At 38.4% G+C, this 16,056-nt stretch overlaps 3 protein-coding genes across 9 annotated transcripts in view; 2 read left to right on the top strand and 1 right to left on the bottom strand.

Annotated features, from left to right (window-relative positions):
- The first annotated feature begins 196 nt into the window (after positions 1 to 196).
- ssb (small RNA binding exonuclease protection factor La) lies at positions 197 to 6,879 on the top strand. Of its 3 annotated transcripts, none has more exons than XM_088605365.1 (12): positions 197 to 350; positions 1,253 to 1,319; positions 1,438 to 1,541; positions 2,391 to 2,565; positions 2,653 to 2,760; positions 2,844 to 2,944; positions 3,449 to 3,520; positions 3,743 to 3,785; positions 3,882 to 4,019; positions 4,377 to 4,563; positions 4,974 to 5,102; positions 6,261 to 6,879. In XM_088605365.1, exons 2-12 carry the CDS (start codon positions 1,260 to 1,262, stop codon positions 6,362 to 6,364), a joined length of 1,221 nt encoding a protein of 406 aa, XP_088461491.1. In that variant the 5' UTR covers positions 197 to 350; positions 1,253 to 1,259; the 3' UTR covers positions 6,365 to 6,879. The 3 variants fall into 3 exon arrangements, with proteins under 3 accessions (XP_088461491.1, XP_088461492.1, XP_088461490.1); XM_088605366.1 differs by having other exon boundaries at positions 285 to 308; XM_088605364.1 differs by lacking the exon at positions 197 to 350 and adding an exon at positions 462 to 499.
- On the bottom strand, positions 6,353 to 11,201 carry mettl5 (methyltransferase 5, N6-adenosine). 2 transcript variants are annotated; one of them, XM_088605367.1, is made up of 9 exons: positions 11,062 to 11,201; positions 9,106 to 9,198; positions 8,554 to 8,707; positions 8,154 to 8,268; positions 7,748 to 7,932; positions 7,277 to 7,359; positions 7,140 to 7,191; positions 6,999 to 7,048; positions 6,353 to 6,446 (listed from the first exon to the last, which is right to left on the bottom strand). In XM_088605367.1, exons 3-9 carry the CDS (start codon positions 8,651 to 8,653, stop codon positions 6,405 to 6,407), a joined length of 627 nt encoding a protein of 208 aa, XP_088461493.1. In that variant the 5' UTR covers positions 8,654 to 8,707; positions 9,106 to 9,198; positions 11,062 to 11,201; the 3' UTR covers positions 6,353 to 6,404. The 2 variants fall into 2 exon arrangements, with proteins under 2 accessions (XP_088461493.1, XP_088461494.1); XM_088605368.1 differs by lacking the exons at positions 7,140 to 7,191; positions 11,062 to 11,201 and having other exon boundaries at positions 9,106 to 9,379.
- ubr3 (ubiquitin protein ligase E3 component n-recognin 3) overlaps positions 11,152 to 16,056 on the top strand; it is a 79,359-nt gene continuing 74,454 nt past the window's right edge. For all 4 annotated transcript variants that reach the window (XM_088605360.1, XM_088605359.1, XM_088605358.1 and 1 more), the window contains exons 1-2: positions 11,152 to 11,585; positions 15,133 to 15,272. In XM_088605360.1, coding sequence (XP_088461486.1) covers positions 11,152 to 11,585; positions 15,133 to 15,272 — 574 coding nt within the window. The remainder of the gene's footprint in view (positions 11,586 to 15,132; positions 15,273 to 16,056) is intronic.

The raw sequence follows: 16,056 nt of genomic DNA, 5'->3' as shown, positions 1-16,056 counted from the left end.
CCAGATTTATCATAATATTATTATTCCTGAAAACAGCAAGCACGGGCTATAGCGATTTCACGATCTGTTCTAATATATTTTTACAAAGCTTTACACGTTCTGTGTAATAGAGAATGGTTTGTTCGTATAGGTCAATCGTCTTCGTAGGACTAAGAACACCACCCCTTTCGGTTGCTGCACACGCGATCTAACAGAAGCAATTTCGACGTTGGTAGGACGTGAGGGCGTTTGGGCCATCCCGCGCCCCGTAGAAACGCAGTGGTTTCTGGGATAAGAGTGCGTGCTATAAGAGCTTATTACAAGAGCAGGTAGCTACGGGCCGTCGGTTATTTGGGGGAAAGAGGGATAAGGTTAGTTTTGTGGCTTATTTTTTCCTTCATGTACATGTTGGTTTGTGTTCTTCAGAACTATGAATGCTTCTGTGTTGCGGGGTGCAGCGTGTTCTTTTCTAATCGAACTTCCCACGTAAAGTTCGTATGAGGCTTCTGAGAAAATACCGGTACGAAACTGCTTTAAATGTCATTTTGTCCATCTCGGAATACTTATGGATTGGACGCGTTAAGTCCAAGTACGGCACAAACCTAAACGGTAAATTTTAAATTTGCATGAAGTCGCTTAATTTTGGTTGGGTGGTGAAACATGCTGGTTTCAATGCAGATTTTTTTTTGTGACGAAACAAAAAAACGTGGAGACCTCATGTTCCGGCAGGGGGAGATGGGCGGTGTGGAAGCCTCGGATTTTCTGTTAACTGCTTACTCAACTCTCTGAAGAACGCTTTTGGATGTATTAAATCGGGTCTTTAGGCTGAAATGGAGGAAATGTATCGCCACTTTGCTTTGCAATTGTGTTGAATAAAGTTTTAACATAGCCCAGAATTGTTTTATCAATTTTTAAAAGGAAAATTGCTCTTGGATTGGGTTTTCCCCCCTCTTGGTATGTTTGTTTCGCGTGTTTACGATTTGTGATGTAATTGTATGTACAATACTACATTTAGAGAATGCTCGCTTCATGAATTCAGTGAGACCCTCCATTATGCTCCGGGATATTTTTGTCTGGAGTAGATTCCTGTAGCCTCAAGAAAATCTGCATCTTTCCATTTCTGACCGCTTTATCACATACAGTACAAGGGAGCCGGAGCCGGCGAGAAACGGGCGCAAGACTGCGTTCGCCCAGGGCAAACATCTGAAATTACCAGTTAGGTGAAAAATGCATGCATCAGGGTGTTAATGTTTTAAGAAATTGTGCCTTTCAGATTAAACATGGCAGATACCAACCAAGAAATGACGACCCTTGAGAAGAGAGTTGCCGAACAGATTGAGGTAAATTTAAGGATTTCTTTTAGGAGAGTTGCAACAATATATTGCCCCTCAATGTAATGTTAATCACAATGATACTGTGCAGCTTTACCAAAGGAGTGGGATTTCTTTGCCTTAACAGTACTATTTCGGTGACCATAATCTTCCAAGAGACAAGTTCCTCAAAGAGCAGATACAGCTAGATGATGGATGGGTGCCGCTTGAAACCATGATCAAATTTAACAGGTATGTAGTGTTTGACAGCAGTGCTAACACGCAAACCAGTTCTATCTGGTGCTTGTCTTTGTAAAATGTACTACAGTGTACGTGCTGCTTTAAAAAAAAGTCGGTCTATTCAGGGGCAGTATCTGTTTATGTTGCTGTAAACGCACTGATATGCTTTATTAACCCACTACACCACAAGATGCAGTCTAGTGTTAGTATTGGACCTGATATTTACTTGCTTGAGTATAAGGCAGCGTCAATTGCGCCACCTGCTGGCAGAAAAACTAAAACGGCGATTATTGAAACCGACCGTCACTATTTTGAAGTCTATTAAATGGAGTATACATAGAATATTTAATACTACTCAAGTGGCCACGTATATTTGACAGTATTGTACCTGGTTAATAAAATAAATAATTGTTATGGGTGTTAAAGTCATGTGCATGAAATCGAAGTAAACAATTATAAATGGTTATTGACCCATATGAGGGCTGATCTGGATTCTATAGCAATGTGTTTAACCTCATATATTCTTAAAAGGAATCCCTTTAGGGGTTACGTTTAAGAGCAAGAAGGAGTTGCTGTGACTCATGGGGATGTATTAATATTTGCTATATAACCCTGTTCTACTGGCTGAGTATATAGCATTGCTGGTTCTTTTTAGGGTGAAACAACTGTCTATTTGAATTAAAATAGGTGAAGTAGAATTAGGTCTTTAGTGTTGCTACTGCAGCAGCTAATGTTTATATATTTCATAATTCAAAGTGAATTTTACTTGCTCTTAAACATCACAACGTTGAAAGGTGTTCCTTAAATATTCTGATATTGTCTGTCTGGAATGAATCCTGATTGGATTGTTTCTTGCTATAGGCTGAGCCGTTTAACCAAAGACTTCAATGTGATTACTGATTCACTGAGAAAATCCAAAACTGGGCTTATAGAAATCAGTGAAGATAAGTCAAAGATAAGAAGATCCCCAGATAAGCCTCTGCCCGAAGCTAACGACGAGTACAAAGATGCAGTTAAACACAGATCAGTCTACATTGTAAGTAAGGCCTTCATTGGATTCTTATACTTCAAGTAGAATTTCTTTTATCATTTGCACTGACTTTATTTCCTTCTTTTTCCCCAGAAAGGTTTTCCCACAGACTCAAGTCTTGATGATGTGAAGGAATGGCTAGAAGGCAAAGGAAATATTGAAAATATTCAAATGAGGAAGAATGCACAAAAGCAGTTCAAGGTTGGATATCTGACTTTTTAAAAATTATTTCATATTTTATGTCTTTCTCGTCTTTAACCTTTTTTCTTTGTGCCTTTTTATAGGGATCAGTATTCATCGTTTTTGACACGGATGAATCTGCTAAGAAGTTTGTTGAGATGCCAGATTTGAAATACAAAGACAATGAAATGATTGTGCTTTTAAAGTAGGTATATTTTGCTGATCTGTGGTGAAATTGTATTAATTAGTGCATTTTAAGTGCACAATTGTCCATTTTCATAGTTTTTACATACGTATATGGGCTCTGAGTACAGCAACATCTTTTCTAGCATGCAGTTTTGGCTTGGTATATTCGTGTTAATCATTTTCTTGATTTCCTCCAACCTTTCAAAGATCTGCTGGCTGACTTAATTGGTATCTTAAATTGTGTGTGTGCCCTGCATGTCCGTCTAGAATGTGTTCTTGAGTTTAGTTATTTTTGTAGCTTTCTGACCATGCATGTCAGTAGGGCGAAAGGGCTTCCTTCTCTGTAACCTAGCTAATTTGATTCATGGTGGCTAAATAACATCCTTAGATTAGCTATTTATTGAAAGATCTGGTGGATCTTTTCAGCAGTAGTTTGAGGGTGGAAGTTTACCATCTCAACAAGTATGTCAAGAACAGCTGAAATGTTAAACAATAGTACTTTCTAAGAACATATTTATTTTAGGGAGGATTACTTTACAAAGAAAAATGAAGAAAGAAAGCAGCTGAGAGCTGAAGCCAAGGCAAAAGCAAAACAGTAAGTAGACTTGCCTTTTATTTTTTACATCTTGGAAGTGTCCACATACACCTGTTATCTAGGAATAGTATAGTTACATTTATTCTAGTTCTAAAGCTAAGATTTGACCCATTCATGCTTGCTTTCTGTGATATTTGAATAGTCCCTTTTGCATCATGTAATAGAAGTTCGGCAGATGGGGCTGAAGACGTTTTCTAAAACCCTGCAAATTCTCTATTTCAGAGAAAAAGAAGAAATGCAAAAGCAAGCAGAGGATGAGGAAATGGTAGGGTATTTTTTTTGTCTGTTTTGAGTTGAATGTTTTTTTTTTTTACCTTGGGTTTATACCCCTTTGGTGGTCAACTCTTAATTCCCATTGTAGAAATCATTGGATGAACACACTGGATGTCTGTTGAAGTTTTCTGGTGATCTTGATCAGACCTCAAGGGAAGACTTCCATGAATTATTTGCTGGCCATGGTCAAATCAAATGGATCGATTTCATTAGAGGTGCTAAGGAGGTAAGTTCTTGCTATAGACTAGTGATGGTCTTCTGAGCACTTCGTAATTGGTAAGGCAGCATGTAAAGTAGTTTTGCATTGATAGTACAACTTGTTGACCTGATATCTTGGCAATAATTTGCAACATTGTTTAAGTTTGCTTTGTGCACAAGTGAAGATAATGTAGTGAGTCATTGAATTGTAGAATTGATCTGTAAATATGATTTTCTCGGTAAATGTTTAACTAGATAAGTGCAAATGGCTTGTCCTCATTTAGTCCTACAGCACCCACGAGTATGTGGCATGCTGAAACTTGGAATTTTGTGCAGCTGACTACCTTCACAGTTCAAGTGTCATTTAGATTCCTTCCCCCTACAGGGTACAATCCTCTTCAAATCAAATGCAAAGGAAGCTCTTGAGAAGGCTAAAGAAGCTAATGGTGGCAACTTGCAAATAAACAAAAAGGATGTAACATGGGAGGTGCTGGAAGGAGATGTGGAGAAGGAGATGCTGAAGAAGATAATTGAAGATCAACAGGGATCCCTGAATAAACGACGAGGTCGAGGTATCTGCCACAGTTTTAATTGTCAGGGTTTATTTGGAAATGGAATGTGCTGTATTTGTGTTTAAGATCTCCATAGGTGATAAGAGGATATTTACTGGCTTAGTTTTGCATGTTCATGTGTCCCCGTAGTTTCAAAGATCTCACCCCAAAATATATGTCTGACTTCTGAAGCAGTCAAGTTGATCGAGAACAGCCAGGATTAAATGGAGATCTAGTCCTGAGGCTTGTGTAAGGATGTCTAGCATTGGCACTGGGAGTTGCAGTGTGTGGGGGGGGATGTTGCAAAGCTGATTAGCATCTAGTATGAAACAAAGAAATAGTAGGTATTGCCCAATTAAACTATTTTCATATTAATTAACTTTCCCTTTCAAACGAAATCCGATCATTGACATCAAATGGTTGTTTTTCAGGGGGTCGGAAAGCAGGAGGAAGAGGACGGGGTGGACGAAAAGACAGAGGTGGAAGAGACCAGGCCAAAGTGGAGTTTCAAGGCAAGAAGACTAAATTTGAGAGTGATGATGAACCCGAGGAGCATGAAGGTAAGCTAGCTTGTAACAACTGAAGGCATGTTACAGATCATCAGGGTTGTAACTTGTAGCAGTGGTTATAATCTTGATTGTTGTATGGCACCTTCTATAGTACATTTCAATACAAGTTGTGCAGTAAAGATTTTAAAGCTAGAGTTTAGAAATGAGTTTTAAGATGGAACTTGAAAGGGTAAAGAGATTTGCCAAATCCATTATGGGCTGTGAACTAATTCCAGTCTTGGAGCAACACCAGGAGGCAATGCTCTGTTTTGTTCTAGCTTGATTTTTGGGAGAGAAGGCTTGAAGACTTAAGTGTTGTGCATGTGAACAGGACCTTAACATTTGTCTACAATGTAGTCGAGAGCCACCACATTCAGTCCTTTTAAAGACAAGAAGCAGTATTTTGATTTTGTTTGGAATTCACATGGGCCATTACATATCATTGCGCTAGAAGTAAGTTTTGGCTTCAGCCATGGGTTATCCAATGGCTAACCCAATGAAATATGGTTTAAGCACATCAAGAACTGAAAGTTTCCACCTACATCCACAATTGTTGCAGTAATAAAGTGCCATCCAGTTTTTTTATATGACAAAGTATTGATCTGTTCATAAAATCTGCAGCTACACAGTGTCTTGATTATGCAGTTCTGTAAATTGTATAGACTGGGTAGAAATGGCTCTTTTAAAAAAAATAATTGACATTCAGTGATTTACATAATTGCACTTGCAGTTACTTTTCATGCATATAGATGTGGTATTTATAGTCCTAATTATCTCGAATGAAATTGGAGCAGAAAAACTACATGGAACAAAACCTGATATTCTGAGGACCGTTTATAAATTTAGCATTCAATTAGCTTTGTTTTATTAAGTGGTTAAGTAATAGCTTACTTTATTAAAGGAATACTTCTACAGAAAAATCACTTTACAGGTTATTGTGCTTTAGTTTTAAAATTTGTTCAATTAGCTGTAGTTGGAATACCTGACCTCTTACATGGCTTCACGCTAGCCAATCTGGTCTTTCTTTAAATGGGCTAGCAGTTCAATTTTATGTACTACATTGGATGACTGCAGTCAGAAAATGAAAATATGCTAGGAAATTTTACACAACCTAGTCAACCATTCACATTGATCTCTCCCCCCCCCCCCCCCCCCCCCCCCCCCTTCTAGCACCTGCAAGTCCAAAGAAGAGAGCTCTGGAGGAAGTAAATGCTGGAGATGTGGAGGAGCCAGTTGCAAAACAGATGAAAACTGAAAATGGCTCTGAGAAATAGTGATTTTTTTTATTTTTTTAAATCCATTCCTATTCAGTCTTCATTTCATGGAGAAGCGTATGAAGTCTACTTCTATGTCGACCTGCAACAGGAATATAAAGCATGGTTAAGACTTAAATACAGCTTTATTTCTCCCTGGTTCTGGGCAATGATGCTGGCAGATGTGTGTGTGCATGTTAAATGCAGGAACCACAATGATTTGGCTGCAGTTTTTTTTTTAACTTTTCCCCCAATTTATGTTCTTAAGTGGAGAACACTGAAATGTTTTAAGCCCAACAAGTCTTACATGAACAGTTCCAATTCTTAATATGTAAGCCTCCTGTAATTGGGACTGCAGTTACCTTAACACATTTATGTAAAGTGCAGTTACCTGATCTTTTTTTATGTAGGAAATGTTTTTTAATAAAGTAACCTTTTATTGTTCCACACTGATGTGTACATGGTTTTGAGTTGCCCTGCAGTCTTTATCTGCCATGTGTGTACAGTGTATTCTTTAATTAAAAGAATAACATATCTTTGCGTCTGTCTCTTTGGGAAGGAAATGGGGCAAAGTATGTCACTGAATTCAAATAGAATTTGAGCCTACAGTGAGAAAGGTAGTATTTAAAATTCATCCATGGTGCAAAAACCTTACCGATTTCTTTTTATGGAATTTGTAGGAGGCTGGTAAGTCATATCTAAGCTCTGTTAAACAAGAGAAATGAAACCACATTAAAATACCAGCATCTTAATTTTTTTTAGACATTTATAAACACAATAGGTATCTTTCCCTTACCTGCTATGATTTCCATCTTAACATTCCAGTCTTTTGCTTTCTTTAGTATGTGCTTTAAAGAAAAACAAGTTAATTTTTATTCTTTGCATTCACATTCATGATTAATTAGCTTTTGAAAAAGGTGTAAACTAACTTACTTCACGTGTTGATGTTTTGTGAAGAGAATAGACTGCTGTTCTTGCCATGTGGAATGCAGTCTTGAGAAATTGCATATCCATCCCTATTAAAAGCATAACGTGAATATTGGTAATATTTGAGAACTCTTAAGTGTTACACACAGTTTAAAGGGTTAGCAGATTTAATGCAAAAAGGATGTACTGTTTTGCTCAAAGAAAGTGTTCCTCAAATTCGAGAAATTACAACATACTGAAAATTTTCCACAATATAAGACAGTTGCAATGTTTTCTGACAGACATCAAAGACCTCCAATGATCATTTTGACAATATTCAAAGATGCAACGAGCTAACAAAACAGCTTTTGTAATCACATGGGGAGAAGTCAAAATTGTGGACAACAGATGTTCAGTTTATCAGTAAATGGTGTTTACTCTCTGAAACATTAAGCAGAGAAAAGAATATTCATGTTTTAACAATCAATTTTTGCTTACCTTTATTGTGTTTGGTTCCAAATGGAGGATTCATGATAACTGTGTCAAATCTCTTGGAGACACTATCTGACTCCAAAGAACACACGTCGCACTGAACCACATCAATATTTTTCAGCTCAAATTCATCCATGTTTCTTTTACATATTTCTAATGCATCTTCATCAATGTCAAAACCAACACAAAACCTGGAAATCATAATAGGTAGGAGTGCTACATTAGAATCTAGGACATGTAGACATGAAAGCAGTATTTGAACAGACCATTTACTCCTCATCTGTGGTCTCTGTTGTCTATTCAGTAAGGATTTCTTACTCCAAACACTTTATATGCTTACTTGACTGCCTGGAACAAGCTTCATTAATGTTAGAGAAACTTTATTTAAAACACATTTCATCAGGACGCTCACCCTGCCTCTAGCATTGCAGCTCCAACACTGAGGACGCCACATCCACACCCCAGATCTGCTACCAATTTATTTTCAATGTCATCAAAGGAGTTGTGGATAGTATAAAGCATGCAGGCTTTGAAAAAGACAAGAAATCAAATTAGAATCACAGACACATACATCCCATATATAATGTACTGTACTGTATGTAACCCATTCTAGTCCTTCTGCCAGCCATGCATTATGAGCAACTGTTGGTAAGCTCTTAAAATACACCAAACTCTTAGAACACACCAAAGGTTATTTTAAGATCTCAGAAAATCCATCCCCCTTAGAATAGGAACAGATTCTAAAAAGGTCTGCTTTAAAGTGAAGTAAGTAGTGAGGTCTTTATTTATCCTCTCAAATCTAAAACTGTTACCTGCAATGTGGGGTCTGGTGGGATATTGTTCCAGGAGCAACTTGGGTTCTTCAAAAACATCAACCTGCTGTAAACAACTTTCCAGTTCTTTCAGCTTCATTTTTTTCAAATGCTTTTCCTTCAAATTTACGGGATTTGAGTATGACCAGTGTCCCTGTAATGGACAGAACGCAATTGAACAGATGTAAAGGTGTAGCTGTGCAATTTCATATACACACACAGGTCGGAATTATAAAGAGACACAAAATAATCTAGCCAGCTCCGAAAGACCAATCACGCAGGAGAAAGGTCCCAAGGACTGCTTTCCCTAATTTCTCTTTTAAAGGTGCAATCCCAGATTTCCTACGTTATATCATATCCTGGCACAAAACATCTGCTGGGAAAACTAAAATAATCATTTAGCACTGCAATTCCGATGCAAACGAACGCTTCAGCCATGTGTTGGTTACTTTTTAAAGCTTTCATTCCCATTTACTGTAACGGCGATGTACGAAAAAAAAACATTTGTGATACATTTTTAAAACCTATATTGGAAAACGAGGTTATACATACCTAAAATTGGTGTTATTGCTTCTTAATTTATTTCTTTTTGCTGTCAATGTCCGTAATCACTCCGAGTAAATATCCAATGCATCTCACAAACGTCTATAAAAAAGTAAGTAAAAGATGCAAAATACACATGCTTTGGATTTTAAAACAATAGCGGAAATAACGTAAAAAGGCGAGGCAACAAACAAAACAGTCCGGGAAGAAAAGGGAGCATGAAATTGCGTTCCTACTACCGACAGTACTCCCAGCTGATTTGCTGTTCGTTATTTTATTTTTGATAGTGAATTTAATCATCCTCTGGAAGTCATCGTTCACTAGAAAGAAAGATGAATAAGACGTATTTCATTTTCGGCATTTATAAAACAATTTATAAAATAAAATGATAGCAAGTGACAGAAAACATTCATGAAGCTATATATTAAATGTGCAAATCAAAAATCCGAATTGGCAGTATTTTCTGAATAATGTTAAGTATATTAGTATAAAAAGTCTCAACGGTCCCGTTGGGTTTTACACAACACACCTTATCTAAACGCTGACACATCCCTATCTTCATGCAGATGTGAACAATTCTAATAATAATAAAAATAATCATTTACATAAATTACTTATACAGCGCTTTTTCTGGAAACTCCACGCAAAGCGCCAATGTGTAGCCCCCACCAGAATGATACAGCCACAGTGCGCCAAAACATCAGCTGTCACCACACATCAGCTGTCAGTGAGGAGAGCAGAGTGATGAAGCCAGTTCATAGATGGGGATTATTAGGAGGCCATGATTGGTAAAGGCCAGGAGGGAAAGCATCCATCAGAAATTCTCGATATGTATTTTAATTAATAGCACGGCACCAGCCGTGTTCTTCTCTTTGTTACAGAGAGTGAATGCGGCTGCTTTTAGTACTGTCAGATGTACGAATGTGCCATTTTTATGATAGAGTTTATGGAATTTATAAAGCTACAGTGTCTGGCGCTTCACAAACACCAGTCGCCTAGAAAACCTAAAGAACGTCAACCTATTGCAACTGCTTCAAAACATAAGAAAAAATAGCTCTGACGTGTCCTTTAACGTTCCCGTGGTAGTATCGCACTTAGATATGTTCTTTTTAGTCCAAATAAAAAAAGAAATAAACCAGATGAAATGATGAGATCTTTTTATCGTGATGATATTACGTGGTGATACGGGTCAAACTACACAGCTATACCTAATATGCCACATCCTCCCCGGTTAATGACTTTTTATTGTATTTAAATATTTCTCTGGTCATGATTTAGTTCACGTGATTTAGAGACGCACGTCGATTCAGTAAACAAACACAGAATGGAAGATTCGGGATCCGCCTTCATGAAGCCCCAGCTACGAAGTTTTGTGACGATAAAATGTCAAGGGAGGAGCTTCTATTTCGCCTGGTCTTATGAGGAGGCTTTTGTGACCACTCTAAAAAAAGCATCATACTATATACGAAATTGCTAGGTCATACTGGAAAATGTAGTGCATTGTAAGAAATACATTAGAGCTGTCGCTGTATTCTTTCCTCGAAGATGCATTTTTAAACATTAATACAAGGCAAGACTAAAATAGCAGTAACACAGTGCCAGGGATCACGTTACAACGGACTATAGGAATAATACATGCAAAAAGTGGGACGTTTCTCATAATTTCCCGTTTCAGATTTTGAACGAAAATGAATGTTGATATTAATAATAATCTTGTTCATATTCTATGGATGGATGGAAATTCAAGTTACTGCTTAATATAGTTAGAAGGTAATTTGTGATTTTTAAAAGCAATTGCTTTTAGGAAAAGTGGCGATAGCACGGTGTACACCTGTGCATGCGTGCACGTTACCTAGAACTACATTTATCATAGTGAAAGAATTAAACCAGATCAATATTATGACACTTCGCCACGACGACAGCCAGGTCTAAGCGCACACAGCACGCATAGTCGAGAGCACTGACCTAACCTCGCTGCCAGGAGACATCGCGAGAAACCCCGAGACCACGGCTACAAGACAACAAAAATAAATCCCTTCTAACAAGCCGGAGTTCATGATGGCGGCGTCGCTGCTGCGCCGGGACAAGAAATCCACAGCCGCCCATCTCAAAGCTGAGCTCAACCGGATTGACAACAGCCCGGGTGTCCGCCAGCTTCAAGAGCTCTTGGACAGTGTCCTAAACCCGGAAAGGCTGGTGGGAGACGCCGAGGCCCTCGAATGGTGCAAATGCCTGCTGGCAGGAGGGGAAGGATTCGAGGAGTTCTGCAAAACCGTCCGGTCCTATGACAACGCCACTCTGTGTGGCTTGGTGTGGACGGCCAATTTCGTGGCGTACCGTTGTCGGACCTGTGGCATTTCCCCTTGCATGTCACTCTGTGCCGAGTGTTTCAACAACGGTGATCACACTGGGCACGATTTCAATATGTTCCGGAGCCAGGCCGGCGGGGCCTGCGACTGTGGGGACAGTAATGTAATGCGTGAAAGTGGGTAAGTTCTGTAGTTCTGCACCCGGACGGGTGAGGGCCCGTACTGAACACAGCTGAGCGGTTTGACAGGTTCACGTACAGCGGCGCTTACACAACGCTCTTGAGTACAGATGTACAGTACGTGCTGTCCAACTCTCCGAGATCAATGCCAGGGTTCCTTTAACAGTGTGGGAGGCTGGTTTATTTTTATCCGGAGAAAACTATGCAAGTTAATTACATTAAAGGTCTTTGTACTCCTTTGACTTCTGAATCCCTTTAATGTCTGCTCATTCTCGAGGCAAAGCAGAATACGCCGTGTATAGAGAGTATTTTCTCATCTCTGGGACTGTATGTTACAGTAGTAGTTCCCGATCATTGTCCTGGGGGTATTTCGTTTTCTGTTTTTTTTTAACGCACTGACATTTATTAATTATAGGGTGACAGGTTTCGGTTCTCACGGGCGTATTTTTAAATGTGATTTCCCCTACTAAATACGGATTTTTAATCTTCGTAAGTATCGACCCTGTTTCAAATTCTGAGGTAGACAACTGCCATCTTTAAGGTGTGAATTGAAACCACTCCGCAAAGAAAGAACTTCGTGGGAGTGTTCGGTAAATTGTTGTTACCACCTAGACCTGTTCGTCATCAATTCATCCTGTTAAGAGCCATTTCCTCAGAAATAAGGGTAAGGCTTACCCTTACTGTTGAGTTCACAGTGCTGAAATTGCCAGAAACACTACCTTTGAATGAAGGATATTTGAAACAAGAAGTTAGCCAAACCTCGGAGCTCAGCTGTAGCCACCAGAGACAGGTATCCTGCAGGACCAGGGGATCAGTATTTGGCAGGAATATGTTCATGAGGAATGCCAACACCTAGTTTTTTTCTTTTGAACAGATATTCACAGCATACTTATGGATGATTAGATAAGAAGAATTTAATTTATGCTGTTAAATTGATGGCATCTGATGAAATACATTTTACTTCCAAACAGTACATTACTACAAAAGATGCAGGTGTGATGGAATAAGACTACATCTATCTAACGAGATTCTTTACTGTGATGTTACACTGGTTATTGACCACATCAGTGCTGATTTTTAACATTATAGTTACCATTGCAGAATAAAAATGCAACCATTTTTCATGGTAGTTGTGTTCCCTTGCTTTTAATTAAAATTGTACACAATGAGATTTGTTTTGGGGAAAATATTTAAATACATGCAAAACTGACTTCAGTTATTCTAAAAGGAACTGAAAAGCCTGCTCCTCAGTACTCCATAGGAGATAACGCAGGTAGACCTGTTTACAGAGTGCAGCTAAAACTGTTCAGTATTTTTGTAAAATTCCCAAGGTATTTGGGCACAAATGGAAACTAAGGGGAAATTCATTTAAATTCGAGAATAGGTGAGTACTTATGTTCACAAAGACTTTGGAGTTTACAATAAGCTTTTCTGCCATGATGTTGACACCAGTACCAGTTCTTCTTTCAAGAAGTGATTTAATGACTACTACGAAACAAACACTACTAAATAACCTGTTTGTTCTTTTTTACTTTTTCATATCTGATTAGGAAACATGTTAGATAAAGGCATATCCACCTAACACTTTAGAGCAGGAGTTAATATATCTTATGCTAGCGGAATTCTGTGACCTCTACTATTTGCTCTGGACAAGTTCTTAATTACAGGCTAATTATTACAGTTTTCTGTTTGGGGGAATATCTGTTGTTAGCTCTTATAGAGCAAAGGGGATGTGGAATTATCAACCTTAAACGTAGTTGTGAGTTGTGTTGCTTAAAATGTGCCCAGCCTCTGGTTTAGTTCCTGGGGTGCTATCTGTGTGGCGTTTGTATGTTCTCACTGTCTTTGTATGGGTTTTTCCCTGGGCGCTTCAGTTTCCTCTCAAAGTCCAAAAGACGTACTGGTACTGTAGGTTAATTCACTTGTTGGGCAATTCTGAAATTGGCGTTGTTGTGAGTGCGGGTGTATGTGCATTACCCGCGATAGACTGGTGCCCTGTTCAGGGCCTACCCTGCCTTGTGCCGAGATCGACTCCATCTCCCCAGCGATCCAAAATTGGATAAAACGTTTAGAAGATAGATGGGTGGATTTTGAGCTCAGCAGGAATGAAAACCAGCAGCCAGCATTTCTCCAAAACCAGGGTGGGACAATAGCTTTAGGGAATTTCACATTTTAAAGTGAAGCGAATTCATGCTTTACCAATTTACTCTTGGCAGTGCAGAACATATGATAGTTTCTGCAAACATTCTGGTATTATTGTGTTGATGGTTGGTAAGTTCAATTTTGTTTGGCAGTTAAACTTTGTTGACAGCTTTCAGTGTTGCAGTGAATTGAGCAAGGTGTATATTATGTGGTCATTTCAGCAGATGTATCAGAATCAATTTCATTTTGGTTATTTAAACATCTGGACATTCATTGTCATGGTTCCTAGTTAGAATGGGTGCCCTGGGCTTAAAGCGAAACAGCGACTCCTGTAATTTGCCTGGCACCTGCAGGACTGCTGTGTTGAGAGTGAGTGGAGCAGGAGTGGAACTGGAGCAGGATGTGGTAGAGGATCTAAATGCAGTCTTTTCAAAATATAATTTGTCACCCCAATTCTGACTGCCTTGTGTCAGGCCTCCATTTTGATTTCATTGAATAGCTAACTTCAGATGGTAATGTAGTATTTCAGTATTCCATGTACTGTGAGGTAGGCGAATCTCATTATTTAGGATCTAAAAGTGGTTGAAACAGGCTGGAAATCTCTGACACAGCATACTCTGCCTTTTAGACCTTGCCCATCAGAGTTACTCTCTTTGGGCAAAATATCTGAGCTGTGAAATAGAGATTGTGTTGATTGTCACAGTGTCCATCTGGTGGAACCTGTAGCTTACACCCCTACCAGTAATATTTAATTAACAGGAATCTAAAACCAGTGAGTTGTTGGAGCATGTGTGTTACAAAACAAGAATTGTAATGAGAAGTGTAATGCGATTGAAAATATGATACCCGGTATTGACTCTTCAGTCTAGGTATAAATTTCAGTACTAGTCCTCAGTTTTAGGAAACAAAAAGAAGGCAAATCAACATTGTTTCAATTTCTAGAAAATGAAGATTCACATTACAGTAGAAATTGTGTAAATTAGAGAGCAGACACCCCTGTCATTTGCTTTACATGTATGTCTGTACCAGTATTAAACTGCATGCTTTAATAATAGTGTATATGAATTGCTGCTGTCTCTTGTCAAGAAAACTAGTAACACTGGGAAGCAAGGTGCTATGCAAATTTCATTTTCCTCCTGCTCATTCCACTTGGTGTACATTATGAATTTAGCAACATGAGTGGGGTTATTCAATTGTGAAGAGGAGGAATGCAATTTGAATGTTTTATTCCATTCAGGTGTGTCCTGGAATTATCTTGATTGAAAAGAAAATTGTAAATGAGCGCAAAGGAAGCCTTTTGTGTAATATATATTTGTTTTCATGGGCGATAAATGGTATATTTTAGTACTAAAAGGTGTCATCTGTTGATTTGAAATTATTAAATTAACATTGTCTACTTTGTTTAGATTTTGCAGCCGACACCGATCAAAAACGGGGACAAATGTTCCTTCAGTCCCCAGAGATTTGCTTTTAATGTCGGAGATGGTTCTCCCTCGCTTCATCATCTGTATCATCCAGTACTTAAGGGATGGCTACAGCGACCCAGGTGAGGAGCCCTTTAACACCTGTCCTTGAAGCTATAGAAATTGTTGACTTTTTTATTTTTTTTATTGAATTTTAATACCGAGCAAAAGAAATAATCAGGTTTTCTTCTGCTTTTCAGAAAATGTAAAAGTTTTTTTAACAGAATGTGTTCTTCAGAAAACAAAATCCAGTGCACAAAAAGTATTTTATCTTGCACAGTTACACAAATAAAAAAAAATGTTCATTTCAACCCATCAAAATTCAACCTTCATGAAGTGGTTGCATGAAATGATGTGTGTACCTGTACTTTTCCAATAAAAAAAATATATAGCAGGAAATGTATTCAGGACCACCAGCTCACCAATGCTTAATGTGTTAGCCTTCGAAGCATTCCTGTAAGTCAGTTAAATCTTCATTCACTGATATCCTAAAATATGATTAAGGTCACAGGGAGCGGAATACTATACTAATTCCTGAATCGAAGTAATTCTTACCTGTAATTTCTAGAATAAAAATAATTACTTTGCTCTTATCTGAAAATGACAGCTGCACTGCAGAAGAGTAGTGAGACTATGGGACTGTGCTGATGTCACGTAATGATTTGAATGAGCAGAAGTAGCTCAGTGATGGCTGTGTGTGAACACAAATTGACACCCACTGGACTTAGTAGTATGACAGGCATAGTAGGCGTGACATGGACAAATAAATTCTCCTGCAGTGTCCATCAATTCGTTTTCCTGTAATTGATTGTGAATTGAAATTGGTTTACATTGAATTGGCTTGTGAGCTGATTGTACACATGGGTA

Source organism: Lepisosteus platostomus, chromosome 14 (genome assembly GCF_059453375.1).
Source record: "Lepisosteus platostomus isolate fLepPlt1 chromosome 14, fLepPlt1.hap1, whole genome shotgun sequence".
Classification (NCBI taxonomy): Eukaryota; Metazoa; Chordata; class Actinopteri; order Semionotiformes; family Lepisosteidae; genus Lepisosteus; species Lepisosteus platostomus.
Note: the sequence above shows the minus strand (reverse complement) of the source record. Positions and strands in the feature narration are given on the sequence as shown.

Excerpts from the sequence above, each read along its gene's own strand:
- ssb (XM_088605364.1), top strand. The coding sequence starts at position 477 with ATGAGGCTTCTGAGAAAATACCG. Across the intron at positions 1,320-1,437 it reads GAGTTGCCGAACAGATTGAG|TACTATTTCGGTGACCATAA; the intron begins GTAAATTTAAGG and ends TTGCCTTAACAG. Across the intron at positions 3,521-3,742 it reads GCCAAGGCAAAAGCAAAACA|AGAAAAAGAAGAAATGCAAA; the intron begins GTAAGTAGACTT and ends TCTCTATTTCAG.
- mettl5 (XM_088605367.1), bottom strand. The coding sequence starts at position 8,653 with ATGAAGCTGAAAGAACTGGAAAGTTGTTTACAGCAGGTTGATGTTTTT. Across the intron at positions 8,269-8,553 it reads CACCAGACCCCACATTGCAG|CCTGCATGCTTTATACTATC; the intron begins GTAACAGTTTTA and ends TCTTTTTCAAAG. Across the intron at positions 6,447-6,998 it reads AATTCCATAAAAAGAAATCG|GTCGACATAGAAGTAGACTT; the intron begins GTAAGGTTTTTG and ends TTCCTGTTGCAG.